A 21,711-nucleotide genomic window follows, 5' to 3' on the forward strand; every position below is an offset into this window, starting at 1 on the left:
AGGAAGGCTTCTGGAAGAAGAGACCAACGAGAAAGGAACTGTGTAAACACCACACTATGAATGGAGACTGACAGTTTTGCCATTCTGAGAAAATGATTCAGAAACCACTCAGGACAATAGCTGCTTGGGCTAGTCCTTCCAAGTAATTTCTTCTTCCTTAATGGTGGCAACTCACCACGCAGAAACCTGGCAAATCCATCCTGTGAAGGCTAACATCTCCATGGACGCCATGTGGCTATCACGTAGTCCCTGATAGGATGGGACAAGAAGGGTCCTTCACCTCTGGGGCATTCTTTCCGAAGCCTAATCCCAATCTGAACATGAGAAAAACACCAGACAAACCCAGACTGGGGGATATCCTGCAGAAAACCTGGCCAGAGCTCTGTCAGGATCAAGAAAGGCAAGGCCAGACTGAGAAACTCACAGACCAGAGGGGGACTGAACGAGTGTGGCATCTTGGATGGGCTGCTGGAACAGAGAGGACATTCATGGGAAAAATGGTCCATGAATTATATGCTTGCTAAACTCAGCAAAGCAAGCAAGCCCCTTGAAAGCTAGGGATGACGACCTGAAAAGCAGAAGCTGCTTGTTTTGAAGACCTACAGTGTGTCTCTGAGAGACCTGTGAGAGGCTGTGCCACATACCTGGCCTCCTTCACTTCCCTGTCGGGCCAATTCCTGGCTCTGTCCCCCATCTCCAGAGCTGCGTCCTGCCTTCCTTCCAGGCCACAAACATGCTGTCTGCTGCTCTCAAAACTTAAAATGGTAATTTTTTCAGCCCTCAGATGTGAATGAACTGGTTCTCTCATCACTGTCCCGACCAATCCCTTGTGTTGGCCCTTCCTCATTTACACTGTGACAGCTGTAGGCAGAGCCTGCGTGTGCCTCTACTGCATGTATCTCAGGACAGCACAAGTGGGAAAACAGAACTCAGACACATAAATGAATGTGCCTCCAAACCGCCCCCACTTCTGTCTTTCCTGCTTACGCCACCAGAAGGGACACCAGGATGCTCCTGCCTTGTTCCCTCATACAGGTCTGCAGCATTAGGCCGAATGGTCTCCCTTGGCCACTTTTCCTGGAATTCCCATGGCTCGTTGATGCTGTGAAACCAACAGCCCACGTCTGACATCCACCAACACTCCACATCCCCCAGTGAAGTCATCTTCTCAGGGACCCCAAACCTGGGTCCAGAGACTATGGTGGCCTCCATGGGTCCATAAGAGAAGGAATTAGGCAGGCCCTGAGAGGAGTGTGGCAATTCTGGGAAGACAAGAGGGTGGGTAGACTATGTCAAGGGAAAGGAGGAGCCAGAAGCCATCAGGAAAAGCAAGGGCTTGACTTGCTCAGTTCGCAATCCTTCCGGCAAGTCAGAGAATGAGTCATCAGAGTTTAAGAGCATCTAAAACTCCATCAGATGAAGAGAAGGAAGCTTTCAAGGCTGAAAACCTCCGACATGTTTTGCTCCATTTTCTTTTTCAGTGAAGTTTAACATGTGAGACATTCAGATTTCCTGCCCCCTCTTCCTAATTTCCTCATTTTATTAAAAGGCATCAATACCTGCATCGGCCCCCAAGATGCCAACTTAGGAAGCTTTGGTATCACCTTTCTCAGGTCGTCAGTGAGGACTGTAGTATTCACCGCCTGGACCACAACAGCCTCCAGCGCAGTCCCTTCTGTTGTCAGAAGGGACTTTCTGAAGTCCCAGTAGGACAGGGCCCCTCACAACCTAGACCGTTTAGGTTCCCCAGTGCTTTAGGTGAGGTCTACACGTTGGTGTGAGCCCAGCACTTTTCACTACCTGCATCTGGTCCCAGCCACCCTCCACAGAGCTCTTTCTGGCTGCAGGGAACCACCCCACCTTCCTGGGGGTACCCAGCGTCCTTCTCCGCTCTGCTTCTCTGCCAGGAAGGCTTGCTGACTCTCCCGCTACTCAAGACTCAGCTCAAAGGCTGTCTCCTGTGAGATCTTTCATGGCACACCCAGGGGTGGGGAGTTAGGATCTCCTGTGTATATGATCCTCCCGGGCACTATCGTATTTTATTCTAATACTTAGTTATCTTAGAGTAAACTTCTGAAAGGTAGAGACTACATGCTCAATGTCTGGGGCATCACAGCTGCTCAAAAGGTGTCGTTGCCTAAATGAGTGTGTGTGTGCACAGAGCCGGAATGATGACAGTTCCTCACTGGGGACACTGGTTCCCACACCACCATAGCCTTGAAAAGTTTTCTCCCTACTGGGTGAAGCTGGGAAGCTGGTCACCTGAAATGGAAAGGCTGGAGTGTCACTGGGGTGGGAGCTGTCAGGGAGTCCTGTGGTAGCATCCTGTGACCTGAGCTATTGTGACACGCTGGCCTCACAGGGGGTGGGGTCCTTGTATTGCTATTTGCTAGAGTATGTGGGGAACGAGCACTAGGACAAGACTCCATGTCAAAGAAGATAATAGGGTGTTGGGTTAAATGTACTTCCTGTAGAATTTTGGAATCTTTAATTTCCTATAGACACATGAGTGCCCAGGACTGGGGCAGTGGCAGGAGTTCCCCAAACACATCTGACCACAGAGCCCCAGGGCACTCACTGTGGAATCCACTTTGGGAAACACCAGCCTAAACTGGAGGATTTTTACTGAATGGCTGACAAAGGACCCAGAAGAAAGTTTTTGTTTATTCACTCATCATGATCACTCTGAAATATATCAATCATAAAAATCAAACACTGTCTTTCTCAGAAAGACCAGAAGAAAAAGGACGTCTTTAGGCAATCAAAATTTTTTATTCAGAGTAGGCATTAACAAAATGAAGGTCGGTGCCTCATAGATGCGGGCCACAGGGTACTCAGAAGCAGATTAGAAAATAATTACAAAACTACTTTGCAGATTAAAATAAACTTGAAACCACAATCATTGGCTATAAAATTCAGCCATACAGAATCACACTAAAAATAAAAAGTAAAAATCTTCGGACAATTTGCTCCCTTGCTTTGCCCAGGTTGCAGGGAGTCAACAGCCCCTGGAACCCAGTGCAGCTGTGACACCCAAGGCCAGGGCATGACCAGAAGACTCCTCAGCCCCACCACTGTGGCCTGCAAAGCAGGGGGGTCGAGCTCTGGAACTGCATAAAGACCATGTGGATCCCCGCAGCTTCAGAGCAGCTGGATTTAAGTGCTTGTAATTCCACCTCCAAGGACTCCCAGTGAAGAAGGATGGTAGCTACTGGGGCTGCATCTGTCTTTTCAACTTGGCAAGTCTCAGAAGACACTCGTCCCTCCACTGCCTCCTGGCAGCTAAGTGCTCTGGATCATCGGGAACTTTCACACACATGGCCTGGGAAGAGGAAACGAAATGAAAAGAAAAGAAAAGGAAATGAAAGAAAAAAAAAAGACAAAAAACAGAGCATGAAGAGGAACTCATTTACCAGGAGAGTACTTGTTCCTATTTATGTGAACTGTGAATTTGCTTTCGAAGACAAAAGCTTAGGAAACCCCTAATTAACTAACTTTCCAAATCCCCAGAGGCCTACAGCTCCCCTAAGACAATCAAGATGAGCTATCCGTTCACTAATCACACTGCTCCAAGGTCTTCTATGACCATGATAGGACAGTGGACAGGCAAAGTTAGGACTGAGGAAAGGCAAAGACTCTGGTTACAAACAGAACCTCACCCATGGCTCAGCCAGCACAGCTCTCTCCAAGGAGTCTACATACCTGATTAACTTTTTCAACTGTGGCCCCGGAAAAGTCTGGAATGGGTCCAAAAGTCTTTAGGACATGTTGCATGCCTTCACTGTATCTGTCACAATAGCTTAACATACCTGAAATCACACAAAAACAAGAATCCACAATATCAGCAAGAACACTGCATGACTCCAAACTAAGAAATCTGTTCAGAGGGTCTCACCCGAGGTCAGATTACTGCATTCCTTCCCTCTTACGGATCAAGGAAAGGTACAGGGGTACCATCCACCTCAGTCAGCCAGCACTGGGGTCTGAGCAACCTCACCAACGTCACTACTCAAGCTTTCCATCAGATCCTGAAATGCTAAAAACAATGGGACCCTGGGGCCTCCGCCAGCGCCTCTCATGGACTCTCCCGTGAGCCTGGGTTCCTGTACTCATGGACTGAATACCACAGAAGTCCTATTTTCACCAAAAATGTCTCCTTCAACAATGTGTCCACAAGGTTACTTGTGTCAATGGCTTACATGCATTTTCTAAGAACCAGAGATGTCAAATCTCAGTCGAATCTGCCTCCCATTCACTCTTACTCTGTAAGTTCTAGTACCACTTTACTGGGTGTCTACCAGGCAGCAGGTTCCTCAACCCAGGCTGTACTTGGAGAGGCGGGCTGCGGGTGAGCGCCTCAGCTTTGGGTAGTGGATGACACCATTCCCCCATCACCCACGCCAGGGGACATCTGTCCCTGGCTACACTGCTCGACAGACCTTCTGCAGCTGCAGGGCCCTCGGGGGGCCAGTGTCTCGGATCCTGAGATAGGGCCCTAGGATTCTGATGGAGAAACACCTGAAAAGGAGGCTTGTCCTGGAGCGGGGAGGGAGGGAGAAGCCCAGTAGCTCAGAAGCAGCTGTGGGCTGTGAGAAGCCAAAGCTATTTTCTGTTAGAATCTGAGATGTGTGCTGAAGTAACACCATCAGGCTGCATCACCTCCCAACAATGAGGCAAGCCTGCCCCGACCCGCTCTGCCCAGCAGACTGCAGAGCTCCTCTTGCACTTGTCCCCTACCCCCAGCCCCAGGAGGCAGCTAAGGCCGGGCCAGTGCAGGCCTGCACTTGGCCATGAGTCAGCTCCGAAGCCAGGCCCAGGTACGTGAAGGAGGTGTCTCCAAGTCCTGGGGCCCGCTGGGGATGGGGGCTGAGACACCCGCCGTTCTGCTTTTGGCCCATTTTCCACATTTTTCAAAGCCAAAAAGACTCGGCGGTCAGTCAGTCAGGCTAAAAAGATAACAAGGGAACAAATGAAACCATAGAATTTGCAGAGCTCCCAGAGCTTGGCTCTCACCAACCCCATGAGAACTGTGTATGATTAACTTAAAATAAAAATGACCATCACTGGATATTCTTTTTAAAAAGGCAAAAACAAAAACCAACCAAATAAAAAACAGCTTCTTCGGGGTTTAGTTTTGGTGGACCTACACTGATATGAAAGCCTAAATTCACTCTGTGTCAGTTTTATTTGGCTCAAATAATTTTCTTTCCCTTTAAGTGTGCTAAAATTATATTCAACACTTTTAGAAGAGAAACCATTTTGAAGGGTAAACATTTCAAACATACCAACGTTTCCGACGTTAGCACCTACAATGAAGAGATGGACACTCTCTTTAAAATAAGGAATTTCAAAATAATAGTAATAATAATAAGCTCCGTTTCATTTAACATAAGCAAAACTTGACAACTCAGAATTTGGGAAGTCTCCCTAACTGTTCCAGCCCTAGCCAGTTAGCCTGAATAGCTTAGCATTTCTGGAACCCAGAAAACAACCTGTACATTTATTTCCTTTTGGAAATTAAATATTCATTTCAGTCTATCCAGTTGTTTATATAGTCAAGCAAAAGGTGATAAGATCTAGATATAAATGCCGTTTATTCCTTTTGGAGGAGCAGAGACACAAGAATCCAGAACGTTGTAAAGATATCACATGAGAAGAAACCAGGGAAGAATTGGTGCGGCTATGAATCCCACACCCGCACTGAAAACAAGCTCCCTGGAGGCCCTCGTGGGAACCGACTGCACCTGCCTGCACATGCGCAGCAGGAAACCACAGCGTTCAATTCTGTACCGCACGTCCCTTCCGGAGGGCTTCACGTATTCTGAATGAGTGTTCACCTTTCACTATCCCTGGGAGGTCCATTTTAACCTCCCATGGACTTTTGAGAACTTTTTTCCCTACTGCCTTTTATAAAATTTTATCGTTTTGGGGGTTTTTTTTTAAGATTTATTTTTTTAAGATTTTATTTATTTATTTGAGAGAGAGAGAGAGAGTGTGTGTGTGTGTGTGAAAGAGAGCACGAGATGGGGAGAGGTTAGAGGGAGAAGCTGACTCCCTATGGAGCTGGGAGCCCAAAGCGGGACTCAATCCCGGGACTCCGGGATCATGACCTGTGCTGAAGGCAGATGCTTAACCAACTGAGCCACCCAGGCACCCCCAAATTTTATCGTTTTAAGGGTCATCTATTCCAGGGGACCTGGGTGGCTCAGTGGGTTAAGGCTCTTCCGCTCAGGTCATGATCTCAGGGTCCTGGGACGGTGCCCCACATGGGGCTCTCTGCTCAGCGGGGAGTCTGCTTCCCCCTCTCTCTCTGCCTGCCTCTCTGCCTACTTGTGATCTCTGTCTGTCAAATAAATAAATAAAAATCTTTAATTAAAAAAAAAGAGCATCTATTCCTTCAAAATTGAATAGGATATGGCAAAAATCCAAAATACATTTCATAACTTCTCCTGTCTTGTTCAGGAAATATATAATTGTTCAGGAAAAATATAATTGTATATTTTCACTCTTACTAATACAAAGACACTTTCTATCACATGCACTCAGGCTCTTGGGATGAAGAGCCCCCTTGTTTGGGATGAAGAAGCAAAGGAACCAACAGAGCAGGTGTGTCCAGACCCTCCCACTTCATTTGCAGGGGAAGCCTGACACCCTTAGAAGGGCTCTCCCACTTGCCCAAGTTCATGGTGACTCAGAATCAAGACCTGCACTGTGCTGTGCTATTTACAATGTTCCACGACATTTACTGCTGTCACTGTTACTTGTAAAATTTCCTCTTCCATTAGAGAAGTAGTAAAAGGAGGGTTTTACTTCATCTCTAGCAAGAATTTTGGCTTCCTTATGCTATGAGAGAATCGAGTGGCAATCATTCCACAATATCAGTTTCACTGGAAATGTCAAGAAGAAGCAACCACTTGACTTTTTATCCGGCTAGCGTATCCTTCCTTTATATTACTATGAAATTTGATCTTCCCTACAGTTTTTCTTCTACACTTCCTTGCTCCCTGTCCCCCTGTTCAACAATATACTTCCCCAAATTCTCTAAAGCTTAGCTTTTTAGATGACTCTGAACCCAATTTCTTAAGAGATGTTTATATGAAATAAGAAAAAATGGAGAAAAGAATTGATTCTCAGGACACCTGGGTGGCTCAGTTGGTTAAGTGTCTGCCACTGACTCAGGTCATGATCCCAGGGTCCGGGGATTGAGTCCTGCATTGGGCTCCCAGCTCCACGGGGAGTCTTGCTCAGTGGGGAGCCTACTTCTCCCTCTGCCTGCTGCTCCCCCTTGCTTGTGCTCTCTATCAAATAAACAAATAAAATCTTAAAAAAAAAAAAAAAAGAATTGATTCTCATGAGATTAGACTTAGCTTATCTTGCTGCTTTCTAATTTGGAATTCTTTAGTTGTGAGCTCCCAAAGGCAAGGCAGTGAGCTTTCTTGAACTTTCAGCACAGCTCACGGTGGGTGGATAGGCAGAGAGCCTTCCTCGGTTTGTGTTTACGGAGCAGGCACACAGCCCCATTGTGACCGCAGAAGCACACTCTGGGTGTTCGGTTTCTTGGGGAGCCCTAACTGCTGCCCACACCAGAGGAGTCTGGTTTTCTCACAGCGTATTAACCCACACCTACGTGAATTCACCTGCTTTTAAGAGACAGAATTTCGTAGAACTTATTAAGGAAGATCAAAAAGGCCCCAAAGCACAGAGCAACATTATCTAATTCCCACCTGAGTGAGTGAGACCTCACCTGAGGTCGGGGAGGCGAGGAGGGTGGAGACAGAAACCTACCCGGGGCCCCTTAACTCCTGAAAGTCCCAGGGCTAACAGCTCCACATAAGCAAGCCAAACCCACCACGTAGGCATGTCAATTAGGAAGATTAAAGAAAAAATAAAAAAAAATTTTTTTTAAAGATTTTATTTATTTATTTGACAGAGAGAGATCACAAGGAGGCAGAGAGGCAGGCAGAGAGAGAGAGGGAAGCAGGCTCCCCGCTGAGCAGAGAGCCCGATGCAGGACTCGATCCCAGGACCCCGAGATCATGACCCGAGCCGAAGGCAGCGGCTTAACCCACTGAGCCACCCAGGTGCCCCCAAAAATAAAAAAATTTTAATAAAAAAGAGAGGGAAAGAGAGAAAGCATTTACATACAGGAGGAAATTTTATGAGGCAGGATGGTAAACATCCGCTTGGACGGGAGATGTTTTCCAGAGGCTGCCGATTCTGAGACAGTCATTCCCCACGCAGAAGTAAACCCAGGAAGCGCCCAGAATGCGGCCAGGAGGATCAGGGGCAATTCTCTTGGCTGAACTAATGGTCTAAAAGCTTAGCAAAGAAACAAACCAAACTGTTAAAGTCTGGAGATTTCACCGTTCTATTGTAAAAAATGTCTTAACTGTGTATTCATTCTGTATTTCTTTTTGGGAGAGTCAAAAGACAAAATTGTAGGAGTAGTGAATTAAAAAACGAGACCAAACTCTGTATGAACACAACAAGGGACTTCATCTGTGTCAGCCATCTGTCCAAGCATTTCCTCCTGGCTTCACTCTCACACCGCCCTTGTGAGGTGGGCACCTCACCTTGTGAGGGCGCACTTGTGAGGTGGGGGGTTGCCGTCCCCACTTTCGAGGTGAGGGAACTCACGTGCAGAAAGCTAGAAGCTTTGTGCTGGAAGGCAGGGGGGCACCCAGGCTGACCGGCTCCACTGACCAGCTTCCCCATTCTGAGAGCCTGTACTTCAAGGGGGTTGCCTTTAGAAAGCAGCCAAAAGGCAAAGTAGGCGTGCTGGCCTCCAGCTTTTCGGGTGCCATTCTATCCGATTAAAAACACATCCTAAAATATTTTTACCACTTCTAGATTAACTGTAGCTTTAAGACTAATAACTAGCCTAAACCTGAGATGCTGGCTTTATGAAAACAACATCAAAAAAAAAGAACTCCCCACCCCCCACACCGCGCCCAATCTTGATATATTCTGGATGACACTGTGAAGAGTAATAAACATTTCCATTGGTTCCAAGCCAGATCTTATAACAGTCTAACTCTGGTCTTTGGAATGCTCTGAAGTTGAAAACTACATCCGTCCACCATTATCATATCAAGTCAATTAGGTTTTCTTATCATATCTGCTTTGTCTGAAAAATTGTTACAGGCCTCCTTCCTGTCTGCCACACTATTTGGTTCTTGAGTTTCTGGTTTCATTGGCTTCTGTTTCTATTTGTTTCAGAGTCAAAGCTGCTCTCAGTTGTCTCCCTATTGATGTCTCATGATACCTGACCTTATTTCTCTGAAGGAAAAAAAAAAAAACTTTAAAAAGAGAAAAACATGGTGGTTACTAAAGAGTGTCTATATGGATAGAAAATGTTTAAATATGTTCGCCACTTTTAAGGTTCTGGCTGAAAAAGCATTTGAAATTCTCCAAGACTTTATTTTCATGATACTTCAAAACTCTTGTTTCACTTTTATGAGGGCCTCTTTCTTTACATTTCTTCCCGTGTTCAACTGTCATCGCACTATAAAAGCAATATGCTCGTGCTGGGAGACAGTCCCCTGTTCCTCCAGTGACTCTTGGCCATGCTCAGTTTTAAGGAAGAGTCAAGTCAGTTACTGAAGCACATTGGCCTGATACACAAGACCAGTCCTCTCAAGCCACCACATGTGGCCTTGCAAGACTACGACTGGCAAAACTGCCTTGACTTATTCACTGGCAGTTATACTTCACTAACTCTGGTGGCAAAAACTGAACTATTACCAAGAGATCATGGAATTATAAAATCTAAGTCAAACAGACTCCCAGAGGTCACTTATCCCAACTTCCCACTTCATTACAGGTATCTCTGCCTGATATTGAAACATCCTGACAGGTGAGCAACGGCCCTCGCCTGGCCCATTCACCCACTCGTAGCATAGCCCTCTCCCTCAATGTCAGCTTCAGTTACTAGAAACTTCCTGCCATGTACTGAGCCTAAATCTGTCTGCCTGCCACGGCCACTCTTTCAATCTGGTTCCACCCTCACGTAAGACACAGACAGAGGCGCGCACGCGCACACACACGCGCGCACACACACACATGCGCACACTGTTCTCTGGTCACCTTCTCTTGGATAAGCTCCAGTTTCTCAACATTTTTATTAAATGTGGACCATGAAGTTGAATACAATGTTCCTTTTCTCTTTCTACATATGTTTTACATGTTAATAATATAATTATTAAAATAATATGGCAATAATTGTAGAAAAGTATGATAACACAGAAAAGCAAAAAGGTAGTAAAAGTTACTTATAATTTCAACACCAAGAGATAGCAAGTAGTAATGACATTTAGGTGATAGTTTCCTAGATTTTCATTCATAGCTTTTAAAATTTTTTTTTTAGTATATGTGCTGCCGAAGCGAGCACTAAAATTTTTTTTAATTTTAACTTCATTTTATTTTTTCAGTATTCCAAGATAAAATTTATTTTGTTTCAGTTTGGTGTAGGTTTGAGTCCTTGCTTTTCAAACACTTAAGATGTGGCTGATCATTTCATTCTTGAAGGTTTTCTCCCCTTTCTCAATGTAGCTTTCTGTTAGAGTCACTAGACCACGGGCCTGTACCTACCTCCCTGCGCCCTTTGAAGTCGGCTTCTGGGGTAAAGGATGGGCCTGCCCTGAATGGCTGCCCGTGACCTAAAACAGGCAAGTCACACAGAGAAGCTGTTCATATTTAGGCAGAAGATATGTACAGCCGAGGTGGTCACTTCCCTTATCTGTCCATATTACCTCTGTAAACAATTGCATCACCTTTCTCAGGAAAACCCAACTTTATCTTCTGCCGGGCTGGATGCCATGGAGCAAAGTCTCCATGACAACACCCTCGCCTGTCTGTCTTTTCATTCCCACCTGAGTGCTGTTTGCCTGCCGAGCTCTGAGGTTCCTGGATTCCATGTGCACTGACATCTCAGGACACGGCCCCTATCTATGAGTTCCCAGGGCTGGCACTAGCTCTTTCATATGATACTGTTTCTATTCAGTTGTTTTTAAAAAGAAAAAAAAAAGGCAAAGCTGTACCGTTGACAAAACCCATAAGACCACTGAACAGCACAGAATTTGCATCTTCACCCTGATGGAAGCAGAACATACCTTCTGCGTTCAGATGCATAGTTTCTAGGGGTCCGATGAACGCATACCGCATGCCAAGGCCATCTGACATGACAAGGTCAAGGTCACTCGGAGAAACAATTCCTTCCTGAATGGGGAAAATGGGGCAGCACACAGATGAGTCCTCTGGAAAGAAAATTTTCTTGCCTTCACTTTTCAAACTAACTTCTTTAGACTACGATCCCAAAATACTCTCCAAAGTGCTCTAATAGTATTTTCAGCAGACTTAGCATGACAAAACTGTAACATATAAACAGATCCTGAAAAGAGAATATTTTGTGAAATGGTCAAACAGCAACTCACTTTTTCCATGGCTGCAATCAACCTGCCTGTCTTCCCTTCTCTACCTTCTAAGCTGTGTTATCACTCACAGCTTTGGAGAAGGGGGAGAGGATGAAGGGAAGGGGAAGAAGTCAGAGCAGGGTATTGGTAGAAATGGCCAAGAAGGCCTTTCTACATATTTGCCTGAGATCTGGACGCTAAGATCAGAGCCATCAAAAGAACTAAAGAGTCGTTCTCCAGGCTTTGCCTGCCTACAAGCCCAGCCTTGTTCAGCTTTTAATGAGTTTGTAAAAATGACATTCTTTGATGAAATGCAGCTTAGAACTGTGTGTTGTTGGCAAGGTGGGGCCCTGGAACCTTCCGCAAACGTGAATGGCAAAGCAGGAGGCAAGTTGTTGTTATGTTCAGGTTAGAGGTCAAATCGGCCCTCTGTGTTGCCTGTTTTTGAGACGGCCTTGACCTCGCACCACTGTGGAAGGAGCAGGGACGCACCAGCACAAATTGGTGTGCATGGCGCTCCACGGCAAGCTCCTCTTGGTCTGAGGCGAAGTTCACCTTGGGCATTGCAGCTGTCAGAGGGCACATGGGAAGCCTTCAGATTTCCCCCAAGTCTGCAGTGGTCACACCACTAGAATGACTGCTAAGTCTCCAGTTCCTATTTTCTGAGTGGTTTCTTCCACAAGCAGCATGGTGAGGAGAGAGATGCTTCTGCCGGACAGCTAGGCCAGGTCTGCCTTCTGAAAAGGCCACCGAGTGTGGCTGCTCTGGCTGATCCCTCCTCCGCTGGCAGCCTCGGCGGCCCCCAGTTACCAAAGTCCCGGGGTAGAGGCTGAAATGCTCTGCTGTGGAAATCTCAGGTCTGCCCTCCCCACAGGAGTGCATCCAGCCAGCACCATGAACAGGCTCGGACAAAGGACCCACCCCACTCTGTCACACTTGTTCTGGGTTACAGAGCCAGTCCTCTACCTTTCCTGGGAAGGGCTGTCTGCTGTCCTATTTGAGAATATGTCTATGTGGTGGAGGAAAGCTTTCAGCAGAGGGCTTCACCAGGCCCCCTGGCCAACAGGGAGAGCTGAGTCTGCCCTCCAGATGGCCCAGGGGAGGTCTGGGCTAAGCCCTCCATGCTCAGGAAATGGAGGCTAGAGCTCCCCCTGCTGTCCCTCCTCTTCCTTGGAGCCTCTGTGACATCTCCGCTTTCCAGATTTCAAAGTCACCCACGAGGTTGAGAAAGGAAGGGAATTTGTACCCTCTAACTCGATCACCTACATCAGCTACTGAGGGAAAAAAACACAAGCACTCAGGTCCAGGGGGTGTTTGGGCCACCAATGGTGATGTTGGAGTGGGGACCAGAAAGGGGATGGAGCCAAAAAACCAAGAAGACAGAGCCACCCACGAAGAGCATGTGACTGAGAAATTTCGAGAGAACTACCTTCCATCTGGGCATGTGCACCTGACTGTTTATAGCAGCAATGTCCACAATAGCCAAACTATGGAAAGAACCTAGATGTCCATACACAGATGAATGGATAAAGAAGATGTGGTATATATACACAATGGAATACTATGCAGCCATCAAAAGAAATGAAATCTTGCCATTTGTGATGACGTGGATGGAACTAGAGGGTATTATGCTGAGCAAAATAAGTCAATCAGAGAAAGACAACTATCATATGATTTCCCTGATATGAGGAAGTGGAGATGCAACGTGGGAGGTTTAGGGGGGTAGGAGAAGAATAAATGAAACAAGATAGGATCGGGAGGAAGACAAACCATAAGAGACTCTTAATCTCACAAAACAAACTGAAGGTTGCTGGGGGGAGGGGAGTCGGAGAGGGGGGTGGGGTTATGCACATTGGGGAGGGTATGTGCTATGGTCAGTGCCTACCTTCCATCTATCTTTGTGGGTATGAGATAAACAAAGATGAGTACAAACTATACATAAGTGGTTTAGAGGATAATTAAAAAGCCTACCCCACCCCCAACCCACCAACACCACCATGCCTGTCTTCCCAACTGTATCCTCCTTCCTCCTTCACAAAGGCAAACATCTAGATTTTTCTAAGGACCATTTTTCTACTTTTAAGATTTGCCATCTATGATTACATTCCTAAACCATAGTTCACTTTGTGCCTATTTTTATCTTCTTCAAAATGGACTCACACATTCTTTTGTGACTTGCTTCTTTCACTCAACTCTATGCGTTTAAGATTCACCCGCATTATGCGCAGTTGTAGTCTGCCTGCTCTTGTTGAGGTATAAAATCATAGTTTACTTATCCATCCTACAGTTCATGAATATTTGGGAATGTTCTTGTTCCAGGCTCCTGGGGCACACATGCAAGAGGAGAAGTGCTGTCCTAGGGCACAACAGCTTCCATGTTACTGGTTAATGCGAAATGCTTTCCAGAGTGGTCGCACCCACACCCACTGCCTCCAGCTGCCTACGTGAGCTCCCATAGCTCCCCAGCCGCTCCAACGCTCGATGGCATCCCACTCACAAAGTGTGGTTAGTCTGCTAGGCTCTCATGACGTCTCGCTGGGTTTCCTACTTCTCTTAAATCATCCTACTGTAAGTTCATTTGGACTGCTAAGGAGAGCAAATTAATTTATTCTGTTTACTCAAATGCTGACAGGTTTTACCCCCTTCACTTCTGATAGCAAAGCTTTTAAGCGGCGAGGGGGCAGCAACAAGGAGAAAATGGTATACACAAAGTCTATGGTAGTGTCCAAAGCTATCAAGAAAGTAATTGTTGAAGGCATTCCTGTCTTCCTCTCCCTCCTCACCAAGCTCTTAGGGCCAGAAGGATGGCTTCTGGTCGTCTCTCCAGGCTGCCTAAAGGCATTTGCCGTGGCATTCCTGAACCCTGTGAGCTCTGGAATGCCATGAAAGGCAGCCAGGCAGGGGCTCTGCAGACCCGTCCTCACCCTGGCCCTCCCTAAGGTTCCCAGTCAACACCCCAAACAGCCTGAAGTTTCCAGACGGTGCTCAAACTGTAAAGGATGCAAATACGGAAGGCATCCTACATGTGCAATGCTATTTGCCTTGGCTCTCTTCTTCTCTAATTGCGTTCAGTATGTTTAGAGCTGACTTCCGCAAACTTCAAAATACTCCAGAAGTGAGCCACCCAAGAGCAGTAACTTTGGATCTGGAAGTATGTAAGCTCACAGTGACCCTGACTAAATAAAGCCCTAGAAGGATTCTCTACCTCTGTCAGCATGTGGGGAGGAGCCCCACTTTCCTCCAGTTCCCAAATATGACCAAAGTGACTGTCTCTGTTTCATCGGTTACTACTCAGTAGCTGAACAAGGGAGAAGAGGGAAAAGTTTTAGTATCTTTTCTTCCTAATTCCTTCTTTCTGCCCCATTTGGATTTTCTGAGGTAGATTCTCTAGGCTTGAGGTTTTGCCCAGAAGTACATGCAGAGAAAAGAAATGGTCCTAAGTAGTAATGAAGCCAGGATGCTCGCCGGTCTGGGTTTTGAGTTTACCCCTGCGGCACTCAGTGCTGAGGCAAAGGTTCATGATTAAGATAGTCTGCAGCTCAGCAGCTTCATTTTGCCGCTAAGCTCCAGTCCACCGGATCCTGTGACAGCTGTGGCCCTCGTGCTGATATTATCAGTAATAATCACAACCGACGGTCACACAGGTGTAAGAGGTAGAAACAGGCACTGGAGTTGAACACACTGATCATCGATTCCCTGGAAACAGATCCTACACTGCATGCTTGTTTGAAGACTGGAACTCTACCCACTCCAGTGTGTCTCTGGTTCAGTGAACATTTGCAGTACAGCTTTTAGGACTTCCTCCATTTTGTGGCCTAATTCTCAAGTCACACGTACAAAGAAAAGCCCCAAGTGGTTAAAAAGATTCTGGGTGGCTCAGTGGGTTAAAGCCTCTGGCTTGGGCTCAGGTCATGATCCCAGGGTCCTGGGATCGAGCCCCACGTCGGGCTTTCTGCTCCGCGGGGAGCCTGCTTCCTTCTCTCTCTCTGCCTACTTGTGATCTCTCTCTGTCAAATAAATAAATAAAATCTTTTTTTAAAAAAAAAGAGATTCCAAAAACTCATAGAGCGCAACAAACACTAGATCACTGTTAGTTTAAACCCTGGTTAGCATCATGTCCAGCCAGAGTGGTAAGGAATCCCCTTTATTGAAACCTTCTTTTCCCTAGTCCCCGTACCTAAAACCTAAGACTTCCTAGGAGCAACCAGCACACACACTGGGTACCTTGCCTGCTGGGAATGCATGCCCATCCTGGGGTGGGAGGGCAGGACTGCCATCTATGAGTAAGGGCCAATGCAAGACAGTTCATAAAGTACTCAAACTCCTGTGATAGAAGCTTGAAGTATAATTAAATGTTGGGGATGCATCAGGAGGGGTCCTACCAGATAGAGAGGGTTAGTAGTTATATATACATAAAGAGATTTACTTCAAGAGATTGGCCTATGTGATGGAGGGCATTAACAAGTCTGAAATGAGGATGGTGGGTACCTCCCTTCTGCCCTTAAGGCCTTTCAACTGATTGGATGAAGCCTGCCCAGGCTCCTGTACTTAAAGTCAACTGAGTAGATGTTAACTAATCACATTTAGCAACTGTCTTTAAAGCCACATCTAGGCTGTCTGACTGAATATCTGGGCACTCTGTCCCAGCCAACAAGACCCTCACAGTGGACAGAAGTTCAGAGCACTGTCCTCCTTTTCAGGTATCTTGGATCCAGCCCTTTATTTGTGGGAGAGAAGGCGAGAAGACACATCAAATGGCCAACAACAGGCAAAAGGTTGATTTGGTGTCAGGACACGGAAGAAGGGGTGGGGGTTTGGCAAATTTAGGGATACAGTATTGATGAATGAATCTCCTGGGACTATTTCCCCTACGGATTGCCAGCTACAAAGAATTATTCTTCTTTCTCTCTGATCATCCCATTCTCTTTTCCAATTTTCTGATTCAGTTTATGTATTTTTTGCATGCCCTCATTTTCACTTACTTTCCTCATTTTTCTTCATGCCATCCTCCTTGTCCAATTCTTTTTTACTATTTCCCGGCTTTTGATCTTCTATTTGGTTTTGCCCTATTTTTCACCACACTCAAACCTGAATTTTCTGGTTTTTCTTGTGCAAATAATGCTCTAACTTGGCTTCCACCATCGCCACCAGGAATGCAGGCTTGCTACCCGGAATCTGTAGTAGGTCATGCTATAGTCCTTCCACCCCCCCGCCCCCAGCCAGAGCTGTTTGAGCTTCAATGCCCTGTCTCAACTGAGAAACGGGACCCAGAAACCGTTTCATCTTCGGGAAATGTCAGATAATGAAATGCAGCAAACAAGGGCACGAAGGCGCCCCTGGTCTTGGGTATCACTCTGGTCAGAGACCAAGGACCAGCAGATACAGGGAGAGCCCACCTCAATCTCTAGAGTGAGGACGGAACAAAGTTAAACTTCAGTGAGCTCCCCTCTCCCCACCACCCCTGCAAAGATGTTTCAGGGATAAGCTACACAAGAATAATCACTGAGGTAGAAATAACTCAAGTATGAGAGAGGGGTTTGGGACTCTTTTTTAGGAATATCCAACTCTGGAATCCTGGTGAATGGTAGAGAAAGTAACAGAGTTACAGACTTTGAAGTATAAATTAAGAACTATCATGATGGTTCACAGCATTTCTCATGAGAAACAAACTAGAACCATGAGTTAGTTCCCTCCATTTACATATTACATAGTTTTGTTTTCTATACACTTGGACAAGCATTACTTCTCCCCCACACTGCATGAAACTGGCTCCAGAGCAAGAGGAGGAAAGACCTGCTCCAACCCCTCCCCCGCCCACGCTACCTTCCAGGGAGAAGGTGAAGCAAACGCAAGATTTTAATAAGAAGGAAAGAAAACGCTGCTCAGTGCAGCCCCACTACTACTCAAAGGCTTGTGGTCAGGTTGGTGAGCTTTTCGGCTTCTTGCCAAAACCTGTAAGTTTTCTTAGAAGCAAGGCAAAAACATTCCTACAGAATGACTCAAGCAAATTTTGCTAACTTGTGGAAGAGCTGATTGAACACCACATTGGCTGATGCAACAGGACACTGATTCATAAAACACCCATTGTCCAGAGACTGCTGAGAGGGCGCCAAGGGGAAAGGAGATGAGAAGGACACAAGATGGACTGTACAAGGGAGGTGGTGGGAGGTGAGCCCACGAGTACGATGGATGGCAAAAGACATGGGTTAACTCCTCTGAAGGAGTCTTTGCTACGACTGTCAGGTGGCCAAGACATTGCTCCTCTCTGACAGGGAGATCCCACTGCCAGCATTTATGCTATGAAAAGCCCCAGAAGAAGAGACTACCGGCAAGGATGTTCATGGAGGCACTAGGGTGACAGAAAACTTGGAACTATCTTAGAACAGTTGACAATAGGGGAAAAATTTGATTTTTAAAAAAAGATCAACTAAAAGAAATATTAACCCATTAAAAATGGAAACTTGGACAGTATGGTACTGGCACAAAAACAGACACACCGATCAATGGAACACAATAGAGAGCCCAGAAATAGATCCTCAACTCTATGGTCAACCAATCTTTGACAAAGCAGGAAAGAATGTCCAATGGAAAAAAGACAGTCTCTTCAACAAATGGTGCTGGAAAATTGGACAGCCACATGCAGAAAAAATGAAACTGGACCATTTTCTTACACCACACATGAAAATAGACTCAAAATGGATGAAGGACCTCAATGTGAGAAAGGAATCCATCAAAATCCTTGAGGAGAACACAGGCAGCAACCTCTTCGACCTCAGCCACAGCAACTTCTTCCTAGGAACATCACCAAAGGCAAGGAAAGCAAGGGCAAAAATGAACTATTGGGATTTCATCAAGATCAAAAGCTTTTGCACAGCGAAGGACACAGTCAACAAAACCAGAAGACAACTGACAGAATGGGAGAAGATATTCACAAATGACATATCAGATAAAGGGCTAGTGTCCAAAATCTATAAAGAATTTATCAAACTCAACATCCAAAAAACAAATAATCCAATCAAGAAATGGGCAGAGTACACAAACAGACATTTCTGCAAAGAAGACATCCAGATGGCCAACAGACACATGAAAAAGTGCTCCACATCACCCAGCATCGGGGAAATACAAATCAAACCCACAATGAAATACCACCTCACACCAGTCAGAATGGCTAAAATGAACAAGTCAGGAAATGACAGATGCTGGCGAGGATGCGGAGAAAGGGGAACCCTCCTCCACTGTTGGTGGGAATGCAAGCTGGTGCAACCACTCTGGAAAACAGTATGGAGGTTCCTCAAAAAGTTGAAAATAGAGCTACTGTATGACCCAGCAATCACACTACTGGGTATTTACCCTAAAGATACAAATGTAGTGATCCAAAGGGGCATGTGCACCCGAATGTTTATAGCAGCAATGTCCACAATAGCCAAACTATGGAAAGAACCTAGATGTCTATCAACAGATGAATGGATAAAGAAGATGTGGTATAGATATCTACAATGGAATACTATGTGCCATCAAAAGAAATCAAATCTTGGGACGCCTGGGTGGCTCAGTTGGTTAAGCAGCTGCCTTCGGCTCAGGTCATGATCCCAGCATCCTAGGATCGAGTCCCACATCGGGCTCCTTGCTCAGCGGGGAGCCTGCTTCTCCCTCTGACTCTGCCTGCCTCTCTGTCTGCCTGTGATCCTCTCTCCCTCCCTCTCTCTCTCTCTCTGACAAATAAAAAATAAAATCTTTTAAAAAATAAATAAATAAATAAATAAATAAAATAAAATCTTGCCATTTGTGACGACGTGGATGGAACTAGAGGGTATTATGCTGAGCGAAATAAGTCAGTTGGAGAAAGACAACTATCATATGATCTCCCTGATATGAGGAAGTGGAGATACAACGTGGGGGGTTTGCGGGGTAGGAAAAGAATAAATGGAAGATGGGATCACGAGGGAGACAAACCATAAGAGACTCTTAATCTTACAAAACAAACTGAGGGTTGCTGGGGGGGGGGGGGTCGGGAGAGGGTGGTGGGATTATGGACATTGGGGAGGGTATGTGCTATGGTGAGTGCTATGAAGTGTGTAAACCTTGCGATTCACTGACCTGTACCCCTGGGGCTAATAATATATGTTAATAAAAAAATTTAAAAATTTTTAAAAAATGGAAACTTGAGGAAAGTATTCCTTTAAAAAAAAAAAAGATTTATTGATTTGAAAGAGAGTGAGCACTTGTGGGCACAGGTTGGGGCAGGGGGAGAGAGAGTCCCAAGCAGACTCCACGCTGAACTCGGAACTCAATTCCTGGACCCTGAGATCAAGACCTGAATTGACATCAAGTGTCAGATGCTCAGCTGACTGAGACACACAAATGCCTCTCAGGGAAAGCGTCTTAACAGAGAAAAGATAGGAACCTAGTAAAATAAAAGCTGTTGACTGCTTTAGGGTGGGGGAAACACAGGTGGTCTTTTTTCCCTTTGAATATTCTTCTGATTAAGCTGTTTAAATCGAAACAAATTAAAAACAGGAAGGAAAAGAGAGAAGAGACTTTGTCCCTCTACAAGGGACACTCCAGAGCTCTTTAGGCCCCAGGTGGTAATAACTGGCTGGTATGTTTTTTCCTTACTGTGCCATGGGTTTAACAATGCTTTCAGGGAGAAAAACAATATATTACAGAGTCTGGGAAGAAAGGAAAAGTCTTGACCTGAAAACAAACACAGCAGAAAGAATCCACCCTTCTGTGCAAATGTAAGTTTACTGCGGTCCACCAGGGCAGTGGGGCCTTCACTGGGGGGTCCTCTGGGGACAAAGTTTTCACAAAGAGGTTTGCACCAGGAATATAAGCACGCCCTCCAAAACCAGAAGCACAGCACGGCCCCATCTCTGCCTGCCCCTCCTTTGTAATTCTAGCAGAGCTTCCGGCCCTCGTGGCCCCAGGTCACGAGCAGTCCTGCTGGCCCGCTTCTGCCTATCTCATGGAAGGCAGAGGAGACCAGGCGACAAGGCCGCACAGTTTCACTTGTAGCCTCTCTTCTCCTCCTCTTCTTCTGGGGATCCCTTCCCTCCTTCCCTCCTCTGTTTCAGGGGCCCATTCTTGCTGCCCGTTAACATTCCAACTCACCCTGGAGGAACTGAAATCCATCATTTATATGGATGGATGACCTGTCGGTGATGGTAAGGAGTCAGGAGTTAGAGTAAGAACATTTTCATTTTGCTTTGTTTAAGGGTTGTTAGAATACTAGCGCTGAAGTTTTTACTTGAAACACAGTTGAAGAAATCCAGGCATGCCAAGCAGGTTTTAAAAAAAATTGAGTGGTTAACATTTTCTTCACATTTGTCTATTAACAGGGTCTGGAGGTGTCTCCAAAATGTTGAATCAGCAGGAGCTCTCCCTTCCACAGGGCGCTGTTGCCTGCCAGTGTGGCCGCTCGGAAAGTAACCTCCCATAAAACAGTAAATCCTATCACTTCTTACAGACCCTCAGGACTAGAAGGAACTCTAGTTAACTGATGATTCCTAGCCAGCAACTATGGCCTTCAGAAGAGAGAGAACTGCCATTTCCTCAGGGGCTTCCATCTTCCTTGGATGGCTGTGGGGAGAAATTTCTTCCGTGTGTGCCACAGCCAAGTCTAGCTGCTCATCAAGTCAGATGGAAGCCCAGGAACACGGGGCCAGCCTGTGCACAGGTGGCACGCAGACCTCGGCTCCAGTGTGAAGCAGGAGGAGCTGGGCAAACATGCCAGGTGCTGTTTGTGCCCAAAGCCACCAGCCTGCAGCCCAGAATCCCAGCAGCCCATCAAGGCATCTTAACACACCTTGAGCGCTATGTGGATTGAGTCCGTCCAACCAGACGGCCACTATAGCTTGCCTCTGAATGGCGTCTACTTAACTTCCTCCTCCCCCAGGGTCAGTGCTGGACACAAAACACTTGCTGAGCCATGGCTCTGGGCTCTGCTACAGTTCTGGGACTTCTTAGGATGCCAAGATACTCCGTGTCCTTTCAGGGCTGCCCTACAGACAAAAAGCATGGCCTTCTCTTGGTATCTCTGACCAGAAGGCCATGGACAGGAAGCTCTCTGAGCTTAAAGCCAGTGTGAAAGGACTAATTGGGAAGATGGTCCTGGTCGAGGACATGACACACCGGCTCCAAAGGCCCTGTGCTCCCAACCGGTGAGCCAGCTGGGTCCTTGCCCTGAGAAACAGGGTGGCGATGAGGAAAAGGACAGTCATGATGGGTCCATGACAGCCCCTGGGAAACCTTCACAGGGTAAAAGAGCTTGAAGAATTAGAGCCAAGAGAACTCTTTGGTG

At 46.3% G+C, this 21,711-nt stretch overlaps 1 protein-coding gene across 4 annotated transcripts in view; it reads right to left on the minus strand.

The window, feature by feature from the left end:
* Positions 1-2,752: 2,752 nt before the first annotated feature.
* The window catches only part of CRYL1 (crystallin lambda 1), a 144,926-nt gene continuing 125,967 nt past the window's right edge, over positions 2,753-21,711 (minus strand). For all 4 annotated transcript variants that reach the window (XM_045978273.1, XM_045978272.1, XM_045978269.1 and 1 more), the window contains 3 exons: positions 11,112-11,217; positions 3,703-3,809; positions 2,753-3,322 (listed from right to left, as the gene is read on the minus strand). In XM_045978273.1, coding sequence (XP_045834229.1) covers positions 3,209-3,322; positions 3,703-3,809; positions 11,112-11,217 — 327 coding nt within the window. In that variant the 3' untranslated portion in view covers positions 2,753-3,208. The remainder of the gene's footprint in view (positions 3,323-3,702; positions 3,810-11,111; positions 11,218-21,711) is intronic.

This window comes from Meles meles, chromosome 14 (assembly GCF_922984935.1).
Source record: "Meles meles chromosome 14, mMelMel3.1 paternal haplotype, whole genome shotgun sequence".
NCBI lineage: Eukaryota > Metazoa > Chordata > Mammalia > Carnivora > Mustelidae > Meles > Meles meles.